The following is a 14,784-nucleotide window of genomic DNA, read 5'->3' on the forward strand; positions in this document are numbered from 1 at the left end:
GGTAAATACAAAATTAAGAAAGCAAAAAATAAAAGAGTAAATATGCTTGATATTTCAAAAGAGCCCTATATACACTGTACAATAAGAGAATAAAACAAAAGCACAAAAACCCCCATAAATCAAAATGGCCAGAAATATTCAAGTTTAACAGCAAGAAACTAGAATTTAATGCAATATTATTTCTCTTGCCTAGAAACCAAGCTTTTATTGTCTCAGATTATTTTCCTCCCATTAGGGGCATTATTTCAAGACAATAGATCAAGTTTTCTCATGAGTCCATCCCACACTGAGCTTAAACCATCCATGACTGGTGACACCCTGGCTTTCCTGGTGAGGACATCACCACCAGGAAGGGGGCTACTGGCAGAAACAAATCACAGTGATCATGATACATCTAGGTGTTGGCAGCCTGGATGTTCTATGACAATCTAAAATTCATGGACATCAACCTCTGATTCTTAAAAATGTATTTTATGTACCAATACCCAGATCACAATACTGTTTCCCTCATTTGACCTTTGAGTATAATGTATCTAGAATTCTCAACGACTATTTCCTTATATTTGGGAAATTCTGGAAATATTTCTTCCCAGGTCTCATCATATTTATCTTCATTGCAAAGCATACAAAACTGAATGACAGAGGCAAAAATTAACTCTTAATCGCCAGGGTATACGAGAGTTCTTAAAAAAAATTTTTTTTTAATTATCTGTGAGTTCCATGATATAACTTTATTTGGTGGGCCTGGTTTTTTAATTGTTGGATGCCTCTAAATCAGACAGCATACTACAGAAATTAAAAGCATAAGACAATATGCCCACTTTCATTCTAATAAGTATAATATTTTAAAATTCTATACAAACATATGGAGAGACAGATTGATAGAATATCTAAAGAATATTTCTAAAACTGTTTATGAGCTCTATTTTTTACTCCATATTTTAAATGACCTGAAGGGCTTTTAAAAATGTTTCTTAAAACAAACATTTCAGGTGGTTTTCCTGAATATATATAAAAGAAATAATGTAAGAGAAATCTTAACAAGGAGCCAAAAAAAGGTTCCTTTTCTCTCATCCTCAGAACTTAACTAGGGACAACATCTATACACCAAATCTCAAGGCAAATATGCTATATACCAGGATACTCTATGAGAAAAAATGTAATTGAACCTTAGAATTTGAGTCAATGTGTCATTTTAGTATGAAGTCCACAACTGTGTCTTTTCAACCATGGCAAACATCTCTTATATGCACACTAACTAACATAGAGCCATGAATTTATCTTACTACAAATATACTTCCTGGGAATGGGGCAGTTGATTAAATAAACTATAACCTAATAGCATCATTATTTCTGTACATTATTATGAGATTAGTTTATAACTCCCAGATGCTTGGTAAGCTAATAAAACTCCTACATTATCTTAAAAATGAGGGAGAACAATTCGTCTGCAGATTAATGAGAGAAAATGAACTTTTATTTCTCTCCCTCATCCAAAATAAGTTAAAGAATTAATTTTCCCCCAAATCCCATGCCAATGAAAACTGGCCTCTTAATTACCGAGGAAATGATTTCTTGGCCTTTAGTACATATTCAGTATATTTTTATTGATATCCAATTTGGAGGAATTTAGAGGAAATTATTTACTAAAAGTAAAACTGAATTTTATGTCAAAAATGTGGCTTGTGGGAAAAGTGATCGATGGTAGTGTGGCAATCCTAGGTTTTGCTGCAAGGCAACACATGGGGAGAGAGACCAGAGATCGGGCTCAATACTAAGGGTAGGCAAAACAGCACATCTATTCATTCAAACCACCCTAGCACAACTCTGTCTCCTGCAAAACACAGCAAGTGCTGTAAGCACTAGGAATAGAGAGTCTAGCTTGCTGTTTATAAAAGGATTCTGTAAAGGGAGTCTTTGTTTTAAAATTAATAGATTGCCAGATACTACAGAAACTTTAATTTGGAATGCATGCTGACTTGCTCTCACCCACCTTAAAAATCCTTCTTTTGCAACTATCAATTCATTCAAACCAAGTGTTTGAATACTGAATATCCTAGAAATTTGTTACAAATAAGACTTGAGAAAATAAAGTACCTAAGGAGAATGATATCAGAAAATAAAGAGCCCTTTTTCTATCTAATGTGCCTTTCTAAAACAATGGAAAAGTAGTACAGACAACGGTTTTTGAAACTATGTATGTAATCATATCTTCTTTTTAAAAGCAACAGTAATGAACAAACTTTTAGTATAAGAAATGTTTATCACAACTAAACAGGATGACATTCTCAATACCATACAATCTTTAACACAAATGCAAAAAAGTATACATTTCAAATATTGGCAAATTGTTTCAAAATGCAATTCTCAGCAAAATTTTTGTAATTAATTCACAGTTCAGGTTTAGAGTTGCTGGACTTACAAGACACAAGGAAGAAATGACCAACTGGCTCAGAACACTAAACATTCATTTCAAAGAACAGAAAACTGAAACAAAGCAAGAAGATTTCTAAAATTTTTAGCTCACAAGAGGTATAACAAAAACCAAAGTTTTATTTAAGTAAAAAGGCATTCAACTACAGAATCTTTCAAGTTCAATGGAATCATTTATATATTCATTCTGAAAACTACTAATAAGAAAAATCATTCAAGAATTTCCTAAGATGTTCTCATTAGTCATTATTTATTCCATTAACATTTCGATATTAAGCTGTTATAGACAGAGAAGTTAATGCGTCATGACTTTACAGTCTCACTATTTAACTCTGATTTTTATTTTAATCCTGGATATTATTGGTATGAAGCTAATATTATCAGTCTTGTTAGTTGTCACTGTCACAGATCCAAAGATATGGTTAAATTTACCAAGCTAGGGAGATACTGAAATATTAACAATCTTCAAATGTAGTGGATAAAAACCTGACGTAGGTGTTAAAACTTGTAAAGACTCTTAACAGTGAAAACAAATTGTAAAGTGATCTAATATCTGTTTCCATGGGTAAAAACACTGTCTGGTATTCTTTTACATAAAATCTATTAAATATGTAGATTATCACAAGACTAAAATATTTCTTTACCATTTCCTTCTATTTCTTTGGCCTTCACAAATTCAATATTAGTTATGATTTTTTTTTCAATAAATACTTTTCAATGACATTGTGCTGTTTAAAAAAAATCAATTATGTTGAAGCATACAATAAATAACATTAGGCTTTCTCTTTTATTACTATAGTATAACCTAATTTTAAAGAGATAGAGAAAAAAATGATCCAAAAGGCTTTTTAAAAAATATGTTTGTTAAAGCAAATATTTCATTTGGTTTTCCTTCTTTAAAGAGTGAAAGAAATAAAGTCAGAGAATTCTTAACAAGGAGCCAAAAATGATTCCTTTCCTCACATCCTCAGAACTAACTAGGGACAACAGATCTGTTTTCAAAAGGAAAAGACAGTATCATCTCAGGAACAACCTTCCAAAAAATCTGAGAGAGAACCTGCATTAGCTCTTAACCAATAACCCCATCTGCACATCACCACGTGTCAGTTTCCTTTGAGCACTATTGATGCTTGATTGTTCTTCACCTTTGCATATTAATGACTGCTGATCCTTAGAGTACCATAGATTTAGAGATCATTAATAGCCTATGACTAGCTCTTCAAAGTGCATAGTCACTTATGAACATGATAAACCCCAAAACTTGATTATTTAAGTGAACAAATCCACTCACATTTACAACCCAGCTCAACTCGATGTTTCTGTGCTCTCACTCTGTGCCTTCCAATGAACCTGGTCTTCACCAGTGATGAGTCCACCTGCTTATATTTTTCAGTTCCTAGAACAGTGACTTGCCCATAACACGTATTAATAAATGCCTGTTGACATAGTTATAACAAACTAAAAAGTTAACATTAACTTTTCTCTTTTATTCATATGGCACGGCACTAGAAAAAGTTAGAAAAGTTCCAAAGTAATAACCATTTACTGGGCCATGAGTGAGATGCTAGGCCAACATGATCCCTTGCCTAAAAAAGCTCTAAGCTATAGATTAATGAATTTAAACTTTAAATGCGCTTTTTCCTATTGAGCCTTCTGTAGAATATCTTTCTTGAAAAATCAGATTTTCTATCTTCTATTACATTGGTTTTAGTGTATGTGCTGCTGAAGTGAGCATGTTACATTGGTTTTAACTGGGCAGGCTACTTATTGGCATACCTCACTACAGTATCTTTTTGTGTTCAGAATTGCTTTATAAAAGCATTTAAAACTCACTACATTAAACGGGGTAGAGGTCAAGAAGAAGGAAGGGGGAGGAGAAACCGTGTTGGTTTGGAAAACACCACTTAACAATTTAGAACTTATCCTAGCTTGGAATACGTGTGTGTGTGTTTTATAGATAGAGAGAGAGGGACAAACAAATGGCAGATAATGCAAACTTGCAACTGCTTTCACATATTAATTATAACTAAGAATTCGGAATCAAATGCTACAAACATGTACAAATCCTGTGTGTAAAATGCTAATGTACCAGACATACAAAATTATATATAAGCATACTAAAATTAGCAGGCTTGAACAAAATAGTCTTAGAAACAATTAAAGCAGCTAAATATAGCTATAGTACCTATATACGATATAAATAATGACCCTATTTATTTTTTTAAACTATTGGGTTTCTCTTCTCCATCTAGGATCATCCTGCCAGGTTATCTCAAAATATGCCAATTCTTTCTTTAACAAGCAGAATTCTATGTTTCTCTTGTAGAACAGGTAATAAAAATTCTGAACCTCATCAAGAAATTTAAAAAAAAAAAAGGCAAAAATTCAATTTACTTAAATAATTTTTCTAAATATCCCACCTTCACAATTTAAAAGTGAAAACACTTGAAAGGACTTAACAAAAACATAAACACAACTAAGACTCTCCTATTGCCCCCAAGATCTGACAAAAACAAAGCAATACAAAACTCCATTGAAGAAATTATTCACAACTTTTTGGGTGTCAAACTAATATCCTACTCTAAATATTTTTAATTGAGAACTTCCATTTCTGACACTAGCCAGCTGAAGGCACCTCAATATCTTTTTATTTATATCATCTTCATTCTTACTTATATTCGAGGGGTACAATAAAGAAAATAAAAACAGAAAAATACCTAGGAAATAACACTAAATTTGATGCAATCTTTCACCAGTATAGGTATAAAGTCTTTTTTGAGCCTACCCTACCCTACACATTTAGAGGCGAAAGATTAGTCAAAAGCCTTGCAAATCTTCCAAACAATTGCAAAGAGCTTCCAAACTGGCCCTAAGATACCTTATATAAGGAAGCAGTGAAGGAAAGTTAAAATGAACTATATGAAATTCTTCCTTGGGACAAAATGCAAGAGGTATAACACCATTTTATCAGTATTGACTGAATTTGAGACATTTGATAATAGCTCTCTATTGTGATTTCAAAGAACAAGATAAAATATATCATTCAGTGGTCATTTTAAAAATGATAGCCATCTGGTAGATAGAAGGAAATAAAAATAACCACTTTTAGTTGACGAACAAATAGTACAACACCCAACATGTACACATCCTATCTTTAAAATTAAAATCATATTGGTTGTCAAAAGCAGCTTAAATTTAAAGTTTGTGCTATAAAATTGTGCAAATATGTTCTGTTATGGGTTGGAGAAAATCACTGCACTGCTATAATATATTGCTTCCTAAATTACTTCGACCTAGAGATTATAACAGGCAACAAGTTGGAGGAACTAAGGTTAACCTAGATTAGATAATAATCCACCAAAAAGTTTTCAGTTTGTAAATTTTACCATTTGATTTAAAAAAACAGAAACACATTTCAAATAAATCACAGCATCTTCTCTTTATATGTAGCTTAGTAAAACCTTAATTCAATATCCAAGTATTAGCATATATTGTCATTGGCTTTAAATATTTCAATTAATGCACTAATCTTTCACTGGTCTGACTGAATAGAAGCCTGGTGAAACAAGTACCAATTATTAAAGCAAGACAAAATAAAACAAAAAAAAAATGCAATCCTCTCAGATTGAAGTGGAGGGCCCAGAGATTTAACATCCAGTATTCTTAAAAGAAAATGACACCTAAAATCTCTTTCTGATATAGATTCCATTATTCAAGTTCCCCCACAAATTACTGGAAAAATATAAGAGGTAATTTTCACAAAAACCACTAATTGAGTGGAGTAATTATAACTGATATATAAATAAGGATTTACTAAAAAAGTTTAAAGGAGTGATATTTTAAATCAAGGTTTTAAATACAAAAGGTGTCGCATGTTGCTTAACAGCCCAGAGTTTCAGATGCTCTTTATTCTACAGTTACAGATTTGGCAAGATTCCGTGGGAAATCGACCTGCAAAAAAAGCACAAGATACGAGATTATACAAATTGGGGAGCCAAGTGAGGGGATGCTATAAGCAAATTATTTTTGCTTATAAAAACAAAAAATCATGTTATTTTTAATACATACTACAAAGAATTAGATTAGAAAATATCATTTAAATATCTTGAAAAAAACTAACAGCAGCAAAAAAAATTCCTCTATAGACATGGTAGCTTATCTCACTGGAGAGGAATAAGAACAGGATGTTCTGGTTGTCACAAGGACTGGGAGACCAGAAATATTAATGTCCTGCAATGGACTATTCCAACAAAATGCTACTGTTAAAAATTCAGGAGGAGACCTATCAGGATGTACAGGTACCCAGGGGAAAAAGGCCATCTAGGATTCCTCAGTGGTCCATCACTTACGTCATAGCCTCTCAGCACAGCCAGGTGGAAAGCCAGCAGCTGCAAGGGGATGACGCTGAGAATGCCCTGTAGGCAATCCACGGAGTGGGGCACTTTGATCGTCCTCTTTGTGTTCTTAATGGTCTCCGTATCTTCCTTATCACAAATCACCACAGGGCGCCCCTGGGAAAGAAACCAGGCCCCAGCCCCCAAATACACATTAAAACCACAGGGCTACGCATGAGGATATGCAAACTTCGTATTGCACAATCCATATGTGGCCTCAGTGACACAGACTTATGTTCCTGAGACAAGTCTGATGATCTCACAGTTGAGGAACCAAATGCTCAGTGGGATTCAGTAATTTTTTTAAACTCATACAACTAAGAAATTCAGCATTAGTTCTTGAATCCAGGTCTGCCTGCCCTTAAAAAGCACCTTTGGACTCAGATGGGATCTCTTTTCACAGGCCTTTCATGCTACTTTACTGGAATTGTGGTTGGTGCTGGGGTTTTAAGATATATCTAGGGGATCTGAATCTCTGGACTGACAGTGTGATAGCCAGGCCCTGAGCCTCAACAGACTTCAGCTCCTACACTCTGGTTTATTGCACTTACCCCACTCAGCTAACATGGAGTTGAAGAATGTCAACCACCACACCATGGAGCCTAGAGTGCCTACAACTGAAAGCAGGAGGATTGCATCCAGTATCCACGTGGAATCTAAGCCCCCTCTTGAAATAGATGTGGAATGGACACAACCAAGCCAAGGTCCACAGGAAGGAGGAATACAGTAAGGATTAGAGTGGACTTAATGATATCCTATGCATGAACTATTGTGGTTAATAATCGAGAAAATGTGGCTTTGATGTGGAAAAAGTGGCCATGGTGGCTGCTGGGTGCAGGGAATGGGAGGAAGAGATGAGATGTGGAGGCATTTTTGGGACTTGGAATTGTCCTGGGTGGTGCTCCAGGGACAACTGCCGGACACTGTATGTCCTCCCATGGCCCACTGGATGGAACGTGGGAGAGTGTGGGCTATGGTGTGGATGGGCCATGAGGTGCAGCGATGCCCAGAGATGTACTCACCAGATGCAATGGATGTGTCATGATGATGGGGGAGAGTGTTACTGTGGGGGGAGTGGTGGGGTGGGGGCAGTGGGGGTGAATGGGGACCTCATATTTTTTTAATGTAATATTTTTTAAAAAATGAATTAAAAAAAAAAAAAAAGCACGTTTGTAATCACCATGTTGTGCCTTCCTAACAAAGTCTTGTACTAAGGGAATAATATTTTTTGGGATTTATATATAAAGCCAAAGCAAAAGGATCTAAAGAACACTCAGTTGAGCACAGCACCAGTAAATATTAATATAAAGTCTAAATCGTAAATTTCTCCTGGTATATGTATTTTAGAACATTAAATTAAAAGAGAGCAGCATCTGCTAATTGAAAGAGGAAAGGATTTGGAGGCCAAGAACTCAACCCTGAATTAAGAGCACTGAGGCAAAAGAACAAGAAAAGTAAAATCAGAAATGAAAGGGGGGACCTTACTACCAACCCCTGAGAAATAAAAAGGATTATAAGGGAATACTATGAACTACTGTATAGCAACAAACAGAAACCCTGGATGATATGGATAAATTCCTAGAAACACAAAAATTATGCAATATGACTCAAGAAATACAAGGAAGGAGCCCCTTCTAACTCATTCTGTGAAGCCAACATCACCCTAATACCAAAGCCAGACAAAGATAATACAATAAAAGAAAATTACAGACCAATTTCCCTTATGAATACAGAAGCAAAAACCCTCAAAATATAAAATACTAGTAAATCAATCCTAGCAGTACATTAAAAGAATTATACACCATGATCAAGTGGGATTTATCCCAGATATGCAAAGGCAGTTCAACATAAGAAAATCAATTAATACACTATACCACAATAAGAGAATGAAGGGGAAAAAACACATGATCATCTCATGATCATCTCAATTGAAGTAGAAAAGGTACTTCAAAAAATCCAGCACTGCTTCTTTATCAAAACACTCAGAAAACTGGGAATAGGGAAGTGGATATGGCTCAACTGATACCACAAGGGAGGTCCAGGGTTCAAACCCAGGGCCTGCTGGTCTGTGTGGTGAGCTGGACTATGCGCAGTGCTAATGTGTACAAGGAGTGCCGTGCCACACAGGGGTGTCCTCCACATAGGGGAGCCCCACGAGCAAGGAATGCACCGTACAAGGAGAGCTGCCCCACGTGAAAAAAAAGCACAGCCTGTCCAGGAGTGGCGCCACACACACGGAGAGCTGACGCAGCAAGATTACACAGCAAAAAGAGACCCAGATTCCCAGTGCTGCTGACAAGAATACCAGTGGACACAGAAGAACATACAGTGAATGGACACAGAGAGCAGGCAACGGGGGGGGGGGGGGTTAAAAAATAAATTTAAAATCTTTAAAAAAGAAAACTGGGAATAGAAGGAACCTTTCTCAACATAAAAAGGGCATATATGGGGAAGTGGATTTGGCCCAATGGATAGGGCGTCCGCCTACCACACGGGAGGTTCAAGGTTCAAACCCAGGGCCTCCTGACCCGTGTGATGAGCTGGCCCACGCACAGTGCTGATGCGCGCAAGGAGTGCTGTGCCATGCAGGGGTATCCCCCACGTAGGGGAGCCCACGTGCATGGAGTGCGCCCTGTAAGGAGAGCCGCCCAGCATGAATAAAAGTGCAGCTTGCCCAGGAATGGCGCTGCACACACAGAGAGCTGACACAGCAAGATGACTCAACAAAAAGAGACGGATTCTGGGTGCTGCTGACAAGAATACAAGTGGACACAGAAGAACACACAGCGAATGGACACAGAGAGCAGTCAACTGGGGGGGAGGGGAGAGAAAATAATCTTTAAAAAATAAAAAATTTTTTAAAAAAAGGGCATATATGAAAACCCCACAGTTTACCTCACACTCAATGGTTTCCTGCTAAGATAAGGAACAAGACAAGGATGCCCACTGTCAGCTTTAATCAGAGCGATGATGCAAGAAAAAGAAAAGCCATCCAAATTGGAAAGGAAGAAGTAAAACTTTCCCCATTTGCAAATGAAAATCCTGAAAAATCCACAACAAACTTACTACAGCTAATTAATGAAAGTTACTAGAATAAACAGTTTTTTAAAAAAACCAATACCCCAAAGGACTATACAACACAAACCGTGAACTCTAATGTAAACTACAGACCATAGCTAATAATAATATAATTACAATAATATTGTTTCATCGATTGTAACAGAAGTACCACACTAATGCAAAGTGTTAATAATAGGGAAAACTGTGTGTGTGGAGGGAGGGTATAAGGGAATTCTGTATATTCTTCAAGAATTTTCTGCAAACCTACAACTTTTCCAATTAAAAAAATTACACAAAACTGTGAGTATCATCAATTCTTCACATGTAAACCTCAAAACCTGTATTCCAAAGCAAATGAGATCATGAGTGTGAACATGTTGATAAGCTACCTAACTGAAACTGGTCCATAAAAAAAATTCTAACAAGCTTCGGTGACCCAACTCTTAGATCCCCAAGCTGTCCTTACAGTAGTCCTGACTTACCTGCCGAGCAACCACCTGCTGAAGAGCATTCTGACACTTGGCGTAAGTGTGATCTCTCATGATAATCATGATGACAGGCATTAACTTGTCCACCAAAGCCAGAGGGCCATGTTTCAGCTCACCAGCGAGGATGCCTTCAGAGTGCATGTAGGTGATTTCTTTGATTTTCTAATAGGAAAGAACCAGCTTAGTCGTCAATCCATTTTTCAAAAATCCATCCTTAAGTACTACACAAGGCATCTGATGTCTTAAGTCACTATCTATTTAACCAAAAGTATTACAGAACCACTAATATATAAATATAGCTAACAGGTTAGCAGATATTTCTGTAATACCAACGTAAATAGAAGTTTCAAAACTCCACAAGGACTTTCTGAAGATTTCAGGTTATCAAGAAATTATTCCTATTTCTTTGTAACTTCTACATGCTTTATGTTTCACCTCAATTAAATTTCACATCTAGAGAACCTAAACTATCTTTATTTTATTCATATCTGGGCGACACCTTCCTTGAAAATATTCATGTTAAAACATACTCTCCTTGGTTTTTACTTTTGAATTCAGTATTGTTGTACTTTCTCAATGTATACAAACCAGAATTTATAAATACAAAAGTACTTTCAGAAGTTCCTATTATTTCATTCATTCACCTTAAAAGTATTACCATGTGCCAGGCCCACGGTAGATGGAAATCAACCATAAGTGAGAAAACTTACAAGTGCCCCTTCAAGACAAGTAGCGTAATGATAGCCACGTCCCATTATCAAGACTGACTTCTGATGATAAAGTTCTGTTGCCAGTTTTTGAATTTCATCATCCATGCTCAGTACTTCCTTAATCAAATCTGTCAAGAAATAATATAAGCAAAATCTATGAAAAAGGACAATTAACTGAACAGATATAATAAAAACAGTAATAATAAAATATTGGCAGCAATGGCCAAAGACCAATATTTCCACTTTTTGTGTTTTCAGTGTGCATTTTAATACACAGGAGCAAGAATATCTTATCAACTAAATAGCTACAAGCCAGAACAACAAGGGGTAAGAAGAGAATTTCATCCCTTAGACAACACCTCAACACAAGAGAAGTATAACATGTAAATATATTTGTACCAGGCAGTCGTTTCAATCCAAGCATGATCTCTTTCCGTCTTTCCTGCATGGAGATCCTGTCATCACACATCATAAGGGCAAACATCACAAGAGATACAAACTGGCTGGTGTAAGCCTGAAATACCACCAAAAAAAGCAAGAGAATTAGTTGCAATTGCATTTTAAGAATTTGGAATTTTGATTAAAAAAAAAAATGAAGTCTTTCTCTTGTTTAGTGGTATGATAACCTTCAGTACTTTCCTTCATCTATTCAGGTTTCTGTAGATGAACTGAATGTTCATATCCTCCATTAGTTAAAGGCAAATGGGACTTAAAAGATTGTCATGAGAATTAAATGAGACAAATGTAAAGCACTCAGCACAATGCCTGACATACAGGCTCAATATAATTTATTTTCTATTGATGAAAGCTTTTTAAACTAACAGACTTATTTTTCTAGGCTACAGAGTTGGGAATATTTAAAACTTTTAGTCATACCGTGAATTGCTTTTTTAAAAGACTATTTTTATGTAAATGTGAGATGTGCCTGTTTTGCCAAATACTGTGCAATAATGAGAATTATCTCTTTTAACAGATTCTGGCTGCTAGAAAACGAACTTTCATTTCTTTAATATGCATATCTAGGATTGCCAATAAAATTAAAATTTTTTCATGTTTGGTGGCCATTTATAGTTCTCTTTTGAGAATTAACTTCATTGTTCTTCACACTTGTTTCCACTTTCGTTGTTTTTTTTGTGTGTGTGTGTGGGGGGGTTTGTCTTAATTGGTTTTAAGAAGGCTTTTATTGTAGTGCTTTTAAGCTTGGAGAATCTTTCCATATCCCAACATGGGTTATATATTCTTAAAATTTCCTAATTCTGTTGTCAGTTCATTTTCATTTGATTTTTAAAAAATATTTTCCTTTTTAGTCCATCTGAAATTAATTTATTGCAAAGTGTTAACTTCTGCTTTTGTTTTACAAATAGCCAAGTTTCCCACCATTTTCTCTCACCCTTTCTCTATTGGTTTGTGCTATTTCCTCTAGTCTAAGGCCTTTGATGTACTAGAGTTCTATTGCAGGGCTATTGTCTCTTTTCCAGAGATGTCATTTCTTTATAAAGCAATCTTCCTATCCAGAAATATGGTAGTTCTATCAATCTGTGCTAGATTTTTAAAAGTTTCTAAAATTAAACAGTTTTCATCTATTCAACAAATATTTATGGAGTGTCTTAAGCATTTCTTAGTAATATTATTTTTAGGTATTCTTTTATAGCTATTGAAAATAGACCCCCCCACTACACAAATACACACACCCACACATACATATATCATTTCTAAGTAGATATTACTGATTTGTAGAAAAGATGTTTGTTTGTTTGTTTTTTAAGAGGTACTGGGGATTGAACATGGGACTTTGTACAAATGAAGCAGACACTCGACCACTGAACTACACCTGTTTTGTATAAGTTACTCATTCTAAGAAATATTTTTTCTATATTCTTAAGCTTTATATGTAGTCAATCATAATGAACTGCAAATAAGGAGAATTTTGTTACTTCTGTTTCCGATGTTATATTTACTTTTTATTAAACTGGATAAAATTTCTGGATAGAACTCCTAGAACAGGGATAAGCAAATAGGTTTCATATATAGCCCATCTCTAACATCATGTTGAGAAAGATTCTACAACCACCTTTCTAGCTTCTGCATCGGGTAATATATAGTCATGGAAGGTTCCAGAAGAACAACTCAGGTCCACAGAGATGAAGGACCTGAATCTGTTTTGCAGTTCATTCTTTTTTTCTTTCTATTATTTTCCTGCTTCTGCTTTACTGAGTTTTCTTCTAACTTTTTGAGTTAAACACTGGGCTCATTTTCTTTTTTAAAGATAAAACATTTAATGTTTTCTTTTTTTTCCCCCTCCCCCTCCACCACCCTGTTGTTTTTGCTGTGTCCATTCACTGTGTGATCTTCTGTATCTATTTTCTCTTTTTGTCTTCTCATCTTTCTCCTCCAGGATTCACTGGGATTTGATCCTGGGGACCTCTAATGTGGAGAGAGGTTCCCGGTCAATTGCACCGCCTAAGTTTCTGGTCTCTGTTGCACTTCAACTTGACTAAAACATTTAATGTTATGAATTTACTTCCCTTTTTTTTTTTAAAGATTTATTTATTTATTTCTCTTCCCCCCTACACCGCTGTCGTCTGCTCTTATTCTCACTGGGTGGCCCCAGGAACTGATCCTGGGACCTTCTGGAGTGGGAGAGAGGCGATCATCACTTGTGCCACCTCAGCTCCCTTTTCTGCTACATCTCTTATTGTCTCTCCTCTGTGTCTCTTGTTGTGTCATCTTGCTGCGCCAGCTCTTCGGGCAGCCAGCACACCTGCGCAGGGTAGCATCCCTGCATGGGGCAGCACTCCCACGTGGGCCGGCACTCTGCGTGGGCCAGCTCACCTTCAACTAGGAGGCCCTGGGCATCAAAACATGCACCTCCTATATGGTAAACAGGAGTCCAACTGCTTGAGCCACATCCATTTCCCTGAATTTACTGCTCATGACTATTTTGGCAATATACTCTAAATTTTTACCCATATTGTTAACTACAGTTACTTTTAATAGTAGTTTTGACATATTTTTAACCTGATGGTATTTAGAGAAACATTTTTATGTTATAAATATCTGAGACTTTTTATTTACATATGTTATTAAATCACTAGGATTATTATTGTACAATTTTAACTTTAGAAAACTATTCTGGATTTTTTGTGGTCTATTATATGCTGAATTTCTCTTACTCTTCTCTGGCTAAAGAACCACTTCATTAGTGAATATTGTTATCATGTGGATAATGAGACTCCTGCATCATAAAATCATAATCTGATATTGATTATATTCATTATCTTCCCAAAAGTTAAGCGAGACTCCCTATTTCTTCTTTCTGGACCTCCCCAGTACCTTCAATAAAATGATTCATTACAAAATATGCTATCTGAGCAAAAGGAAAGACCCAATATCTTACCACTAGGATACCTAAACTGCTTCTAATCCAAATTGATCAGATAATGAATATTCCAGTTCCTCCTGCTTGTAATTAAAAATGTTATTCTACAGACCAGGGTTTCTTCATGTGAACTTAAAACATCTCAACACTGGTTTTTAAGTACAAATATTAAACAGGGTAGCTCTCGTGTATTTTTCCATTCCCTTCCTCTTACAACGTAATTTCCAATTTCATATTTACATACCAGGAAACAAATTGAGAAAAATATGCTATACCCCATATTTACAATCTACCAAGATTTGGAAGAACTTACTAAGAAA

At 35.7% G+C, this 14,784-nt stretch overlaps 1 protein-coding gene across 1 annotated transcript in view; it reads right to left on the reverse strand.

Annotated features, from left to right (window-relative positions):
* Positions 1-2,184: 2,184 nt before the first annotated feature.
* The window catches only part of GFPT1 (glutamine--fructose-6-phosphate transaminase 1), a 70,555-nt gene continuing 57,955 nt past the window's right edge, over positions 2,185-14,784 (reverse strand). The window contains exons 15-19 of the mRNA XM_058278700.2: positions 11,485-11,599; positions 11,086-11,213; positions 10,370-10,537; positions 6,783-6,944; positions 2,185-6,384 (exon numbers count right to left, since the gene is read on the reverse strand). Of these exons, the coding sequence (XP_058134683.1) occupies positions 6,340-6,384; positions 6,783-6,944; positions 10,370-10,537; positions 11,086-11,213; positions 11,485-11,599 (618 nt within the window). The 3' untranslated portion in view covers positions 2,185-6,339. The remainder of the gene's footprint in view (positions 6,385-6,782; positions 6,945-10,369; positions 10,538-11,085; positions 11,214-11,484; positions 11,600-14,784) is intronic.

Source organism: Dasypus novemcinctus, chromosome 17 (genome assembly GCF_030445035.2).
Source record: "Dasypus novemcinctus isolate mDasNov1 chromosome 17, mDasNov1.1.hap2, whole genome shotgun sequence".
NCBI classification, from domain to species: Eukaryota; Metazoa; Chordata; class Mammalia; order Cingulata; family Dasypodidae; genus Dasypus; species Dasypus novemcinctus.